Below are 12,649 nucleotides of genomic sequence, written 5' to 3'. Positions count from 1 at the left end.
GACAGTGGATAAGATACACATGATCCTGCTTAGTTACCATCTCTTTCTCATTTGGATAGAAAGAAATTACTATAGTAAACTCATAATGTTGAGAGAATGCAGGGGCTTCATAAGTTTACAAATACCACCAGTGATTTCTCTTATTAAGCATGGTATAGCTTGATTCCTTAGCTGTTGTTAGCTTTTACAAATTTTTTCTTAAAGTTGTAATTATTTTGAGAGCATGCATCTGAGAGAGTGAGGGCAGGGCAGAGAGAGAGGTAGAGCAAGAATGCCAGTCTGGCCCCACACTCTTCAGTGCAGAGCCCAGTGCGGGGCTCAGAACTCACCATGAGACCGTGAGCTCATGACCTGAGCCAAAATCAAGAGTTGGATGCTCAACCGACTGAGCCTCCCAGGAGCTCCAGCTTCTAATTTTTATCTTTGGCTAGATTTTGCACAGGCTAGAACATTTGATTAAAGGGTCTTGTTTATTGCCCTTTCTTTTTTATTTTTATTTTCATATTTTATTTTATTTATCTGTTCCAAGTTTAATTTTTGAGAGAGAGAGAGCGTGAGTGGGCAAGGGGCAGAGAGAGGGAGAGAGAGAATCCCAAGCAGGCTCCACACCACCCTCACAGAGCCTGATGTGGGGCTTGAACTCATGAAGCTGTGAGATCATGACCCGAGCTGAAACCAAGAGTTGGATGCCTAACCCACTGAGCCACCCAGACACCCCTGTTGCCCTTTCTTGTTTCTGACTAATTCCTCCCAGATATATTGTAGACTTGTTTACTTTATGGATCCAAAGTGTTGCTGAATTCTATATATTATTATCAAAGCTTTTATTGGTCTGCCCAGTATAGGAAAGATTTACTAGGATCTTGGTCAAGCTGCTTAAGTCTCAGATCCAACATTTATGAAATGAGAATAACAGTAGTATTTACTTTGTAAGAAGATTGTTGTGAGGAGTAAATTTTTTAAAAAGGATGTCATAATCTTTGTAGAGCTAATAGGCAATATTCACTATCTTTCTCTATTAACTATCTTTCTCTGCTTTCCTACCAAGATTCATCACTTTCTTACACCTTTTCAGCTTCTCCTAATCCCCATCACTAGTGCTAACAGTTTTCTCTTAAGGTCATAGTTAGCAAAGAAGCAGTTTTAACAGATTTAATCAGGTATCAAGTTTAATCAACTTGAAAATGTGTGCTAGATTGTCAGTAACTTATGATCATTGCCAGGAGCCCCCCTCTACATACAAGCCTTGAGATTATCAATTTAGACCTATACTCCAATCATGAAACACTTTTTAAGTAAGTCATGAAGATTTGGGGCCCATTTCCAAATAATTGAAACTTTGGCTTTCTATACAGAATGCCAAGCTCTAAGAATATTTTTTTGTAATGTTTTAGGATCTTCCTACAGTTTGATTCATTAAGAGAACACTAAATTTCTTTCCTTAATAGAAAATAATTCTGGAGTTGGGGCCTCTGGCTATGGTCCTCCTGGGCCCACATGGGATCGAGGAGCCAACTTGAAAGACTATTATTCAAGAAAGGAAGAACAAGAAGTACAAGCGGTAAGGCTGTCATCTTTTGTCACATATCCAGGATTGTGACTTAGTGCTTGATTCACTGCAAGGTTCAAGATAATTCAGTTTAATAATTTGGTGATTCTTTTAAGTTGTCGTTTGAGACTACTTGTTCACACAAGACAATATAAACCCAATCTACCCATTAACTCTGGTCACTAGGATCGCCTGTGAAATAACAGTATTTTTCAGGTGGTAAAGTGTGTCCTCATCTGCTTTACAGGAAATGTAGTTACCTCAGTAAACCTCATTTCACGAGCAATCAGAGTAAAAATGTCTTAATAGGACAGCTTATTTTTCCACTTTATATATTTGAAGTGTTAAAACCAACAAAAAAATTCGTCAGTGTTTCTTGGGAACAGTTTAAATACAGTACGTTTAGCTAACAATAGGACCACCAGATGCAGTAAAAACTAATTCTGGTTCAATTTTGACTAGGATTAGAAACTTTAAAAACCATTTTTGCATTATAAAGGATGGTACAAAGAAGATACTGTTAAAAGTTTTTATACCTTTTTTTTAATGTTTGAGAGAGTGGAGTGGGGGAGGGTCAGAGAGAGAATCCCAAGGAGACTCTGCACTGTCAGTGCAGAGCCTGATACAGGCTCAAACCCATGAACCATGAGCTCATGACCTGAGCTGATATCAAGAGTCAGATGCTTAACTGAGCCATGCAGGCACCCCTAAATTTCTTTACCTTAAATATGCATAACTAAACTAAAATTAATGGAGCCAAATTTAATTATCATTGATTCAACAGACTTTAGAGTCAGAAGAAGTGGATTTAAATGCTGGGCTTCATGGAAACTGGACATTGGAAAATGCTAAGGCTCGCCTGAACCAGTATTTCCAAAAAGAAAAGATCCAAGGAGAATATAAGTACACCCAAGTGGGTCCTGATCACAACAGGTTTGCTTGTTTCAGTCTTTTCCTTCTATAGTAAGTTAGGTTGTTTTGTATATTCATCGTTCTATTTTTGTACATGTTCTCTGATTCAGTTTGTGGATTAGAAGTGAATTGTGAAAACAAGTTGCGCAAGAAAAATTGTCCTTGATTTGTAATTAGTAGTTTACTAGGATTTTCACTTAGGTGTGTGATTTTTAGAAGTTCTGCAAAAATCTGTGTTGCTAGACTTTTGAGGTTCTCCTTTGTATCTGTGAGAGGCAAAAATCATAGCCACAAGTGGTGGTTTGTCTGTGTTTGGCTTAACAATTAGCCCAAGGTGGTGAGTTTATTTACTGTCGCTGTGGTATTGTTAAAGGTAGTAGTAAGGATTATTTAATGGATCAAGTTAGACACTCAAGTTTCAAAGTCTCGGGTGAACTGCATGCGTCTAGATCCAAATTTCCCTTTAGCTTTGAAAGTTGCCAGCTCTTGAGTCCTGTTGAAGTGTGTAAAGGCTTATTGTAAAGCTGAAGGATCGCTTCAGTCTTTGTACGTGAGTTAAATTAGCTTACTTTTATCCTGTTAAGTTTATAAAACTGAACATAAAGGGAGGTCATTGTAACAGTTGACAGTATGTTTCTCAGCCTGCTTGCTGTTCTTCCTGAGAGCATTCCAGGGTGTAGTAATTATTACTCCCAGGAAGGCTCATATGGATTAGACTCTTCTGGGGGCACTGTATTTTTATTGGAAGGTAAAGAAGGCTATGGATACCTTCTGGATGATTTAATTTGCTGTCCTTTATGTGAAATAAATTACTCAAAATGCATTAAAAGTATTTTCCTTGAAAATCAGAGTGTTCTCCCTTCATTACATCTGGTAATCCTAAAATAATTATTACCAAAATAAAATTTTGACACTATGATCAAAATGATGTTCAGAGCATGGTTCCCCCTGCTTCCTACTGTTTGTTCAATCCTGAATTCTCAAAATACTTAATTCTGACATCAGACTTTCTAAAACCCTTGGAGGTTATAAAGGAAGGATCCATTTATTGATTTTTCTTTAATATGTTGTCCTTCTGAACTGATTGAGCTTATTAGTATCACTTGGTGACTTTAAGAACAGATAAACCAAGCTTGTTGTAAAACATGTTTGATACCAGTATGACTCCTGATTCAAAGAATTGAAGAATTCAGGATATGACAATGAGGGAGGCAAAAGACCGTTGGGGGAGCTAGGACAGCATCTCCTTATGTCCTTTATTTAAAGGCATAACAGACAGCAACACCAGAGGTCTGTGTTCATAACACACATGTGCTGCTGCTTAGGCTGAACTAAGCAATCACATGGAAAACTATTGTAAACTGATTTCTGGTGTCGCTGTTCCCCCTAGGTGGAGGAGAATGAGATTGAGTGCTGACTTTAAGCCTGGCTGAGAAACATACTGGCATCGGTGTCATTAATGAAAGGGTGGATGTTGTTCCCCTGAAAGCCAGTGGCCTTTGACCCCTGAAGCCGCTGTGCCTGAAGGTCAGTTCACAAGAGGTATAGGAAGGAGTCTAACATTTATTTTTTTCTTAAGCCTTACCTAACCTTTTATTCAAAGCACAGAGTCAAGGCTAGAATGTACCTGAGCAGTGGAAGGATCAGATAGCATACAGTTTTCAAAGGACAGTTTTTGCTTTATTGAAACCTAAATTCATTCCCTAGAATCTGCTAGTGGTTTTAGCTCTAACTTCCAAAAAAAATATCTTGTTCTCTGATTTAATAAATAAGTGTGATATAAGTTTTTTGTTATCAAGGGCTGCTTCCAACTGCAGGCATATACCAGACCCCTGCCTCAGGAGCCACAGATGCATGCATAGTGTTTGTATGTTCACGTGTATGTGTGCAATGCATGCATATATTTAGTTTATCTTAACAGATTGAAGTCATTAGTGGGTGGCCCATGCAAAGCGATCTTAAAATAATCACAATTACAATTTCAAGAATTTGGGGCCTATTTCTTTGCCCCAGGCTAAATGGAAAATTCCTTTTCATTGAATGTGTTCTAGCTATTCAGACTGCAACCTTTGGAGTAAGTAAACATCATCTAAACCTTAACATTTTCTTTTTTGTGAACAGTTGGCTTGTCAACTTTGATTATGGTTGTCTTGTGCCATGTTGTACATTATTTGAAGTTTACATACACTTGATTTATTCTAGGATTGAACAGAAATAAGTGTTTACAATGGTTTTTTGCTGTGACTTGCCTAAGCAGTTGGAAAGCCTGCCTGATTTGGGAGTCCTGGATTTAGTCATTTCTAACAGTGAAATTCCTAACCTTGTTTGTATATGTTGTTACAGGAGCTTTATTGCAGAAATGACCATTTATATCAAGCAGCTGGGCAGAAGTAAGTATTACTGTTCTTGTGATATTCTGAGTCTTTCATAGTGGAGTAACAGTCTTCAGCCACATATATGTGAAGCTATATTAACTGAAAGAGTATTAATTGAAAGGTAGCATCTGGGGTATTTTAGAAAATTAGTAATTCTATGAATAAGAGGGCTCAGTTTCCCAGTTTGCATGTGAAAAAGAGATCATGTTAGTATATGTCAAAGGGTAAGAAGAGATGGTAGGTAGGCAATTTAGGAGTCTACCAGTGTTACAGAGCTTTAAAACTTTTTTTAATATCTTTCTACATGAGAATGTTTCCCAGTTTGTTCAGGTAAAACTAGCAAAGTGAAATTTAGAAAGTAAGTTAAATGATAGCATTTGAAGCCAAAGGTGGATGTGTAGCATTTCAGAGTCATAGAGTCAAGAAGAGGTGAGAAAGTTACCCAAAATAAACACAAAGAGGTTGGGGTTATTCATAAAGGAAGTAAAAAGACAAAGATCTGATCATGTATTCTCTATTCTAAGACCGTAAGTTTAAAGCAGGCAGTGTTATTATACTTGAAAGGAAGGAGCTAGTCCTGTGTACCTGGTTTTGTCACTAATGTTGCTGGGACTCCATTTACTTATCTGCAAATTGAGAGAACAGCCTAAGATTCTATCCAGCTTGAGAATTCTGGAACTAACATCAATGATTTAAAGTTATAGTATATGAAAGACTTCTCATAAAATCAGATCTTCAAATCATCAAGAGATGATGTTGAATTTTGTTATCCTAGACTTTAAAAATAAGTTAGACTTTGAGTGGATGAGATACTAAGGGAAGCGGATAAAGGCAGTCTAATTTGTGCCATTTTCTTGAAGAATTTGAGTAGCTGCTGGCTTCATTCTGGTGCCAGGAACAGCAAGCTGCAGGCCTCCGGCCAAATATAAGTTCACTACCTGTTTTATAAACAAAATTTTATTGGAACATAGCAACACTCGTTTGTTTATGTCAGGGGCTAGCAAGCTTTTGTAAAAGGCCAGATCATAAATATTTTAAGCTTTGCGGGTCACATCTATCACCTGTTGTTATTTTTATAACTCTTCTAAAAACAGATAAGCCATTTTTAGTTCTCGGGCCCATAGTTTGTCATACTCTAGTTTAAGTGTTGTCTGTGGATGCTTTCGTGCTTTCAAGGCAGAGTTGAGTGGCTATGACAGACACAATATGGCCTGCCAAGCCTAAACTATTTATTATCTTATTCTTTATAGACTATCAGCGATTCCTGGAATCAGTGACCACTTTCGACCCATTTTTATTCCTTATTCTGTTTTTCAAAAGTTAAACTATGTTTTCTTTCTCTGTTTTAATGCCAGATGATATACATAGTGACAACTTTGTTGAAATACGTTAACTGCTTTCATAATGATGATTTGTCTGTGTCTTTGTATCAGCCTGTAATCAAGATAATTGATATGCTGTTAATGGAATTGCTGTTGGTTAGCAGTTAGAATGAAAAAGAATTTACAACCTACTCTATTTTGGGGGGGGGGGGTACTTTTGTACCTAAGCCCCTTAGTTGATGGGGCTTATGATGAGATTTTTCTTTACTCAGATGACTTATCCTATTGTCTTTGGTAATCCTGACCTTAAATTATAGGGATTTTCGCACGTGAACATGGATCAAATAAAAAACTGGCAGCACAGTCCTGTGCCCTGTCACTTGTCAGACAACTCTACCATCTCGGAGTAATTGAAGCTTACTCTGGACTTACAAAGAAGAAAGAAGGAGAGACTGTGAGTCTTTAGACTTAGTAGTACGGAGAGATACTCTTAAGATTCAATTTAGCTTTTGATTTGTATTTGGTTAAAGAAGTTTAATTCCTAGTTTTAGAAATCTTACCTCAAGAAATGGAAATGGCCCTTCTAATCCTCTGTCTGGCGTGATGCTGTGTTCAGAGTGGGCAATGAGTAAATAATCATTAAAGTCATTTTTTCATGACAGGGAATTGACCTATTGTTGGTTTTAGGAATATTGTAGACCTAGTTAACTATATGCTCTTAACCCTGCTATAGTAGTTTTGAGTAGTGCTCATATGTGACATAATTTTTATTCATATGTATATTACATAATTTTCACGGCTTTCCTTTTTCGGTAGGTGGAGCCTTACAAAGTTAACCTCTCACCAGATTTAGAGCATCAGCTGCAAAACGTCATTCAGGAGCTAAATCTTGAGATCGTGCCCCCAGTAAGCATACAGTTATTTAATACACTTTTGTATTGAACATCTCTAGTCAGACAACTAACTGGTATTGCCTTTTTTGTTTTTCTTGTTTTTTAATAGCCTGAGGATCCTTTTCTGCCTGTTGTACTTAACCTTGGCAAATTGGCTCACTTTGAGCCATCTCAGCGACAAAACCAAATTGGTGTGGTTCCTTGGTCACCTCCACAATCCAACTGGAATCCTTGGACTAGTAGCAACATTGATGAGGGGCCCCTGGCTTATGTGAGTGCAACATTGTTTTTGAGCTCAGACTCTTATCTAAGCTTTTAAATACATTTCATTAAGATATCCAGATTATAAAAACTTTTCAATTTAAATATAAGTTATGTACTTTTGTTTGATTGTTGCGTTCCCATTTTACAGGCTACTCCAGAACAAATTAGCATGGACCTCAAGAATGAGTTAATGTACCAGCTGGAACAGGATCATGATTTGCAAGCAGTAAGTCATTGAAGTTTTTAGACATATGGTACCCAGAGCTTCAGAACTTTATAGGTAGAGTAAAAAAAAACAGTGGATGATACATTTTGCCCTTCTAGGAATATAGATCAAAGGTATTTATGAAACCAGTAATTGTAGTTACCTCTGAGGATAATGTTTTGAGTTAAGGGCCTGGGGTTGTTTGTTGTTTTTTGTTTTAAATGTTTGTTTATTTTTGAGAGAGAGACCACGTGTGAGCAGGGGAGGGTCAAGAGAGAGGGGGAGACACAGAAAACCGAAGCGGGCTCCAGGCTCTGAGCTGTCAGCACAGAGCCTGAGAAGCAAGATCATGCATGACAGCCAAAGTCTGACATTTAACTGACTGAGCCACCCAGGCACCCCAAGAGCCTGGGATTCTTATGTAAATGAAGACATTAGGCTAATCCCCCCCCCCCCTTTTTTTTGGCATTTTTAACTATTTCCTGAGTAAAAACAACATTAACACGTTACAAGAAAGGGAATGTGTATTGAATGTTCAGGGAGAAAGGAGGAAAATAAGGGTGTGGACAAGGCCACAGATAGATTCTTCAGAAACTTAGTGAAAAGAGATAGTTCTGTTAATGATATAAATATGTATATTGTTTTATGGAAAAAAAGTGTTTTTTTAAATTTATTTTGTTTAGAGAGAGTGCACAAGTGGGGAAGAGGGGACAAGGGAGAAAGAGAGAAACTTAAACAGGCTCTGCTCAGCTTGGCGCCTGAAGTGGAGCTCAATACCATGACCTGAGGCCAGAATCAAGAGTCGGACACTCAACCGACTGAGCACCCAGGCGCGCCCCCCCCCCCCCCAAAATGTATTTTGAGTATGGAGCTAGTGAAAAGGAGTGTTTTTATAGAGATGGGAAATTTTTTTAGGATTAAGACAGTTGCTTTTAATGTATATGTTGGTAGAAATTTGATATGTAACTTTTATAAAACAGATCTTACAGGAGAGAGAGTTGCTGCCTGTGAAGAAATTTGAAAGTGAAATCCTGGAAGCAATTAGTCAAAATTCAGTTATCATTATCCGAGGCGCTACTGGATGTGGTAAAACTACACAGGTTCCACAGTTTATTCTAGATGACTTCATCCAGAATGACCGAGCAGCAGAGTGTAATATTGTAGTAACTCAGGTAAGTAGTAAGCCAACTTAGAAGGTATGTGTCTGGTGTTGATCAAGTTTGAGAGTAGGAAAAACGTAGCGGCCAGGCTATTTCTAATTCTTTGATTAACTCCCCTTTGTAGCCACATAAGGTACTGAAATTGGTAGAACATTAGACCCTTTAAAAATTAAAAAAAAAAAAAAAAAAATAGGCATTTAAGTCTTGTTCTAATTTCTTACACTGATGGGCTGAACTGAGCCATGTGAGTGATTCTTTTTGTCCTGGCTAGGGGGAATCTTTTGGCCTAGAATCAGACAGGACTAAGAGTACTTTCTCCTTAAGTTCACGTGCAAATCTTGGTCCTCTCCATCTTACCACCTTAATACTGAGAGCAAGAGTAGGCAAGCTAATAGAACAGGTAATGGTTGACTCTAATGGAATGGTTACTCTCTGCCAGGTTCTGTTTTAAACAGTTGGTATTTTTTTTAACTCCTTTAAAGTTTATTATGACTGTAAGATGTACCTATTATTTTGTTTAATATTTCTCCTTCAGTAAATTAAGGTACAAAAAGATACTAAATAAATTGCTCAAGTTATTTTTTTTTTTTAATTTTTTTTTTTAACATTTATTTATTTTTGAGACAGAGACAGAGCATGAACGGGGGGGGGGGGGGGGGGGGGGGGGCAGAGAGAGAGGGAGACACAGAATCCGAAACAGGCTCCAGGCTCTGAGCTGTCAGCACAGAGCCTGACGCGGGGCTCGAACTCAGGGACCGCGAGATCATGACCTGAGCCGAAGTCGGCCGCTTAACCTACTGAGCCACCCAGGCGCCCCTGCTCAAGTTATTAACACAGGATATGGTGGAATCAGGATTCAAAACCAACCGACTTGCCTCCAGCATTCTTCCCTTTAACTACGACATTGTATTACCTTATTAGCAATAGGGAAGAGCTGATTAGCTCTTCCAAATCTTCTCCGGTTAAAGCAGTTCTCATCAGCTCTAACCCAGTACTTCTGGCACTTAGAAGGAGAGCATTACAATAAACTAGATACCACCTCTCAGGCTGGCTCAGACCTTGACTTAGGGATTCATAACCTGGGACACACAGTTGATATTTGGGAAGGAGTTGTGAACCTTGAAATAGCAAAACATGTTTGTGCCTGTGCGTTTATGTGTGTATGTACAAATCATATTTTTAAAAAATTTCTGAAATTGAGGTATATCTTTTAATTGGTTTCTGTGTTTGATATGACAGTTGGGTTTTTTTAGCCTAAAAAAGAATCACTGAAGGAATGAATGTTGCATTAAAAATCAATGCTGTCTTAGGCTTAAGAGATATGGTAGGTCTGCATTTTTTCTAGGAAAGGATCTTTAGCTTTCTTCTTTTTCTCAAAATGTTCTTTGATTACCCCTCCCACTCCCAACACTGGCTGTGAATCCTTTGCCTTACAGTGAAAGTTCTAACCCCAAGTACTGTGATCAATAAAATATCCTTGCTCTTAATGTTTACCTATCTTGTAGGAGGTGTATTGTTAGGAGTCTTAAGCTATCCTCTGCCCACCCTCCTTACTACCACTCTCCACTTTTAATCTCAAAAATAGTCATCTAGGAAGAAATGCAGAATTCAGCAGATGAGCTGAAAACCTGTGTTCTCACTCAGAAAGTGGTTCACGTCATGAGTAGAATAAAACCGCTTCTTAAGTAGGAAGGTGTGTTCACACTAGCCATCCAATAAATGTCAAAGCCAAGTTGATCCAGCCAAAAATGGCTTTATGTGTTCTAGACAAATTGGCTTTTGTGTTACAGTCTTCATCTTCGTATAACTTGCTTACTAGCATGTGTCCCTTCCCAAATAATTTGGACATTTCCAATGGCTTGATCTATAAAATGCACAGGTTTCCATAGATTATAACAAATGTAAGCAGTGAGCTACAGGATGGAAGGGTATGTCAAATGTTTTACTTCTTTGCATATGAAAACAGCTTTCATTTCTCAATTAGTCCTCTTGTTTTCCTTGATAAGGTGATAGAATCATGAAGTTGAAAGATACTTCAGAGAATTATTTCATCTTTGGATGGAATGTTCATAACAGGTGGTCACTTAACTTATGCTTTAAATTTTACATCAGTTGGGAATGTAGCTTGTGTTCTAATTTTGAACAAGTGACTCTGAACTGTTACATTGAATCTTTTTGTCCTAGTGCTTGTCCCAAAATCAGTCTCTGATGCCTTTTTCCTGTAATAAGTCTTTTTTTTTTTAACGTTTATTTATTTTTGAGACAGAGAGAGACAGAGCATGAATGGGGGAGGGTCAGAGAGGGAGGGAGACATAGAATCTGAAACAGGCTCCAGGCTCTAGCGGTCAGCACAGAGCTGACGCGGGGCTCGAACTCACGGACTGCGAGATCATGACCTGAGCCGAAGTTGGACGCCTAACCGAGTAAGCCACCCAGGCGCCCCTGTAATAAGTCTTTAAAAGCTTAAAAATTTGTATGATGTCCTAATATGTTTCCTTTGTTTTAATAAACTTTTATGCACTTTAGCATATTCTTAGGAAAAATTCCATCAAATCATTTATGAATAAAATCTTTCTTTCTTCAATATGTATTTTAAATGGATTTTTTTGTTTTAAAGTGAAGACTGTTGAGGAAACTGGAAGCTGAGAGGTCAGAGAAGGATACAAAAATTAAGGGAAGAAGATTACAGGGTCATTTGTCTTTCTGCTGTTTTGATGAATAGTCCTCTTGATACTGGTGATTTCTGTGCATATTCAAGAAAATGTGGCCCATAGTGCTTCTGAAGATGGTTGTTTTAGCACCTCTTATGTTAATTTGTAACCTTTTTCATTCATGGCTTTCTTGAGTCTCTTAAAACAGTTGTGTTTGGGGGCCATAGAGTTAAGAACTACAATAGGTACTGATTAAGGAATATGCCATCTCCTGTCTGTAGTCATTTTAGAAGGCTGGAAACTACAAAGATGATAGACCTGAAAGTGGCACCAGGGAGATAAAAATCAACCCTCAAGTATCCAGTAACCTATGAATATACCTCCAAAGAGTCAAATATCCTAATAGATTTGAAGTTCTTCTAAAGTCACCTAGTTAGTAGAAATGTTGAGAACTTCAGAAGAGACAAAAATAGAGCAAGGAGATAATAGCAGTGTCCGGAATTTACCTGTTTGTAGAATGCAGCAAACTTCTTGAAAGGTCCCAGAAAACATTGTATTTTGTGCTTACTAGTGGAATATCATTTTCACATTTCCTGATATAAGTATATAGCAGAACTCTTCTCTTGAAGGATAAATACAGAGCTCAGTTCTTCATGTGATGCTTGTTCACAGTTAGTGAGGTGCAGAGTACAGGTCAGTAGTGGTCAGTAAAAACTAGCATAGGTCAGCAAATCAAGGCACATAAAGCAGAGTATAAGCTCAGGAAAATTCAACACCATGTGTTCAAGAAGGCATCTTTTAATACCTATGTGGACAGGATAAATATGAACTAGGTAATTGCATACTTACCTATATTGGTTATTAGCCCCATTACCTAAGAGACTCTTAAATTAAGGATAGAAAAATCATAAATCATTTTTTTGTATTCAAAGGATATTGATAATTTTAGTGAAGTCATTGAATTTTTGTTACGGATTTTTTTCTTTTTAAGATTGTTATTCTCTGATTTCTTAAATAGTACTGTCATAACCTGGGATAACATACTGATATTTAAACATGAAACTCAGAAAAAGTTTTCCCAAGCAAGGAACCTGTACTTTATAACCCTACCATCAAGAATTTTTTGACAAAATCAAATTCAAGTCAACTTCGAAGCATTCAGTCTTTATAAATCTGCATGTACCTCCATACCTATACCTCCAGGATATCATAATAGCCATAGTATCCAGCATGTAAATATTGCGTGCCTACAAGAATATGGAATACTTCAGAAGATTTTGTTTTCAGAAAAATTAAGGTCCAACGCTTAAAACATTAG

General features: G+C 37.6%; 1 protein-coding gene across 2 annotated transcripts in view; it reads left to right on the top strand.

The window, feature by feature from the left end:
• The window catches only part of DHX9 (DExH-box helicase 9), a 51,996-nt gene that overhangs the window by 20,352 nt on the left and 18,995 nt on the right, over window positions 1-12,649 (top strand). Inside the window, exons 5-12 of one of the 2 annotated variants that reach the window (XM_060643754.3) lie at window positions 1,449-1,561; window positions 2,334-2,482; window positions 4,805-4,851; window positions 6,476-6,612; window positions 6,975-7,064; window positions 7,161-7,322; window positions 7,464-7,541; window positions 8,501-8,692. In XM_060643754.3, the coding sequence (XP_060499737.2) occupies window positions 1,449-1,561; window positions 2,334-2,482; window positions 4,805-4,851; window positions 6,476-6,612; window positions 6,975-7,064; window positions 7,161-7,322; window positions 7,464-7,541; window positions 8,501-8,692 (968 nt within the window). Of the gene's footprint in view, window positions 1-1,448; window positions 1,562-2,333; window positions 2,483-3,875; window positions 3,989-4,804; window positions 4,852-6,475; window positions 6,613-6,974; window positions 7,065-7,160; window positions 7,323-7,463; window positions 7,542-8,500; window positions 8,693-12,649 lie in introns of those variants that run through there. The other variant, XM_060643755.3, reaches the window with a different exon arrangement.

The sequence above is a fragment of the Panthera onca genome, chromosome F1 (assembly GCF_046562875.1).
Source record: "Panthera onca isolate mPanOnc1 chromosome F1, mPanOnc1 haplotype 2, whole genome shotgun sequence".
Taxonomy (NCBI): domain Eukaryota; kingdom Metazoa; phylum Chordata; class Mammalia; order Carnivora; family Felidae; genus Panthera; species Panthera onca.
Note: the sequence above shows the minus strand (reverse complement) of the source record. Positions and strands in the feature narration are given on the sequence as shown.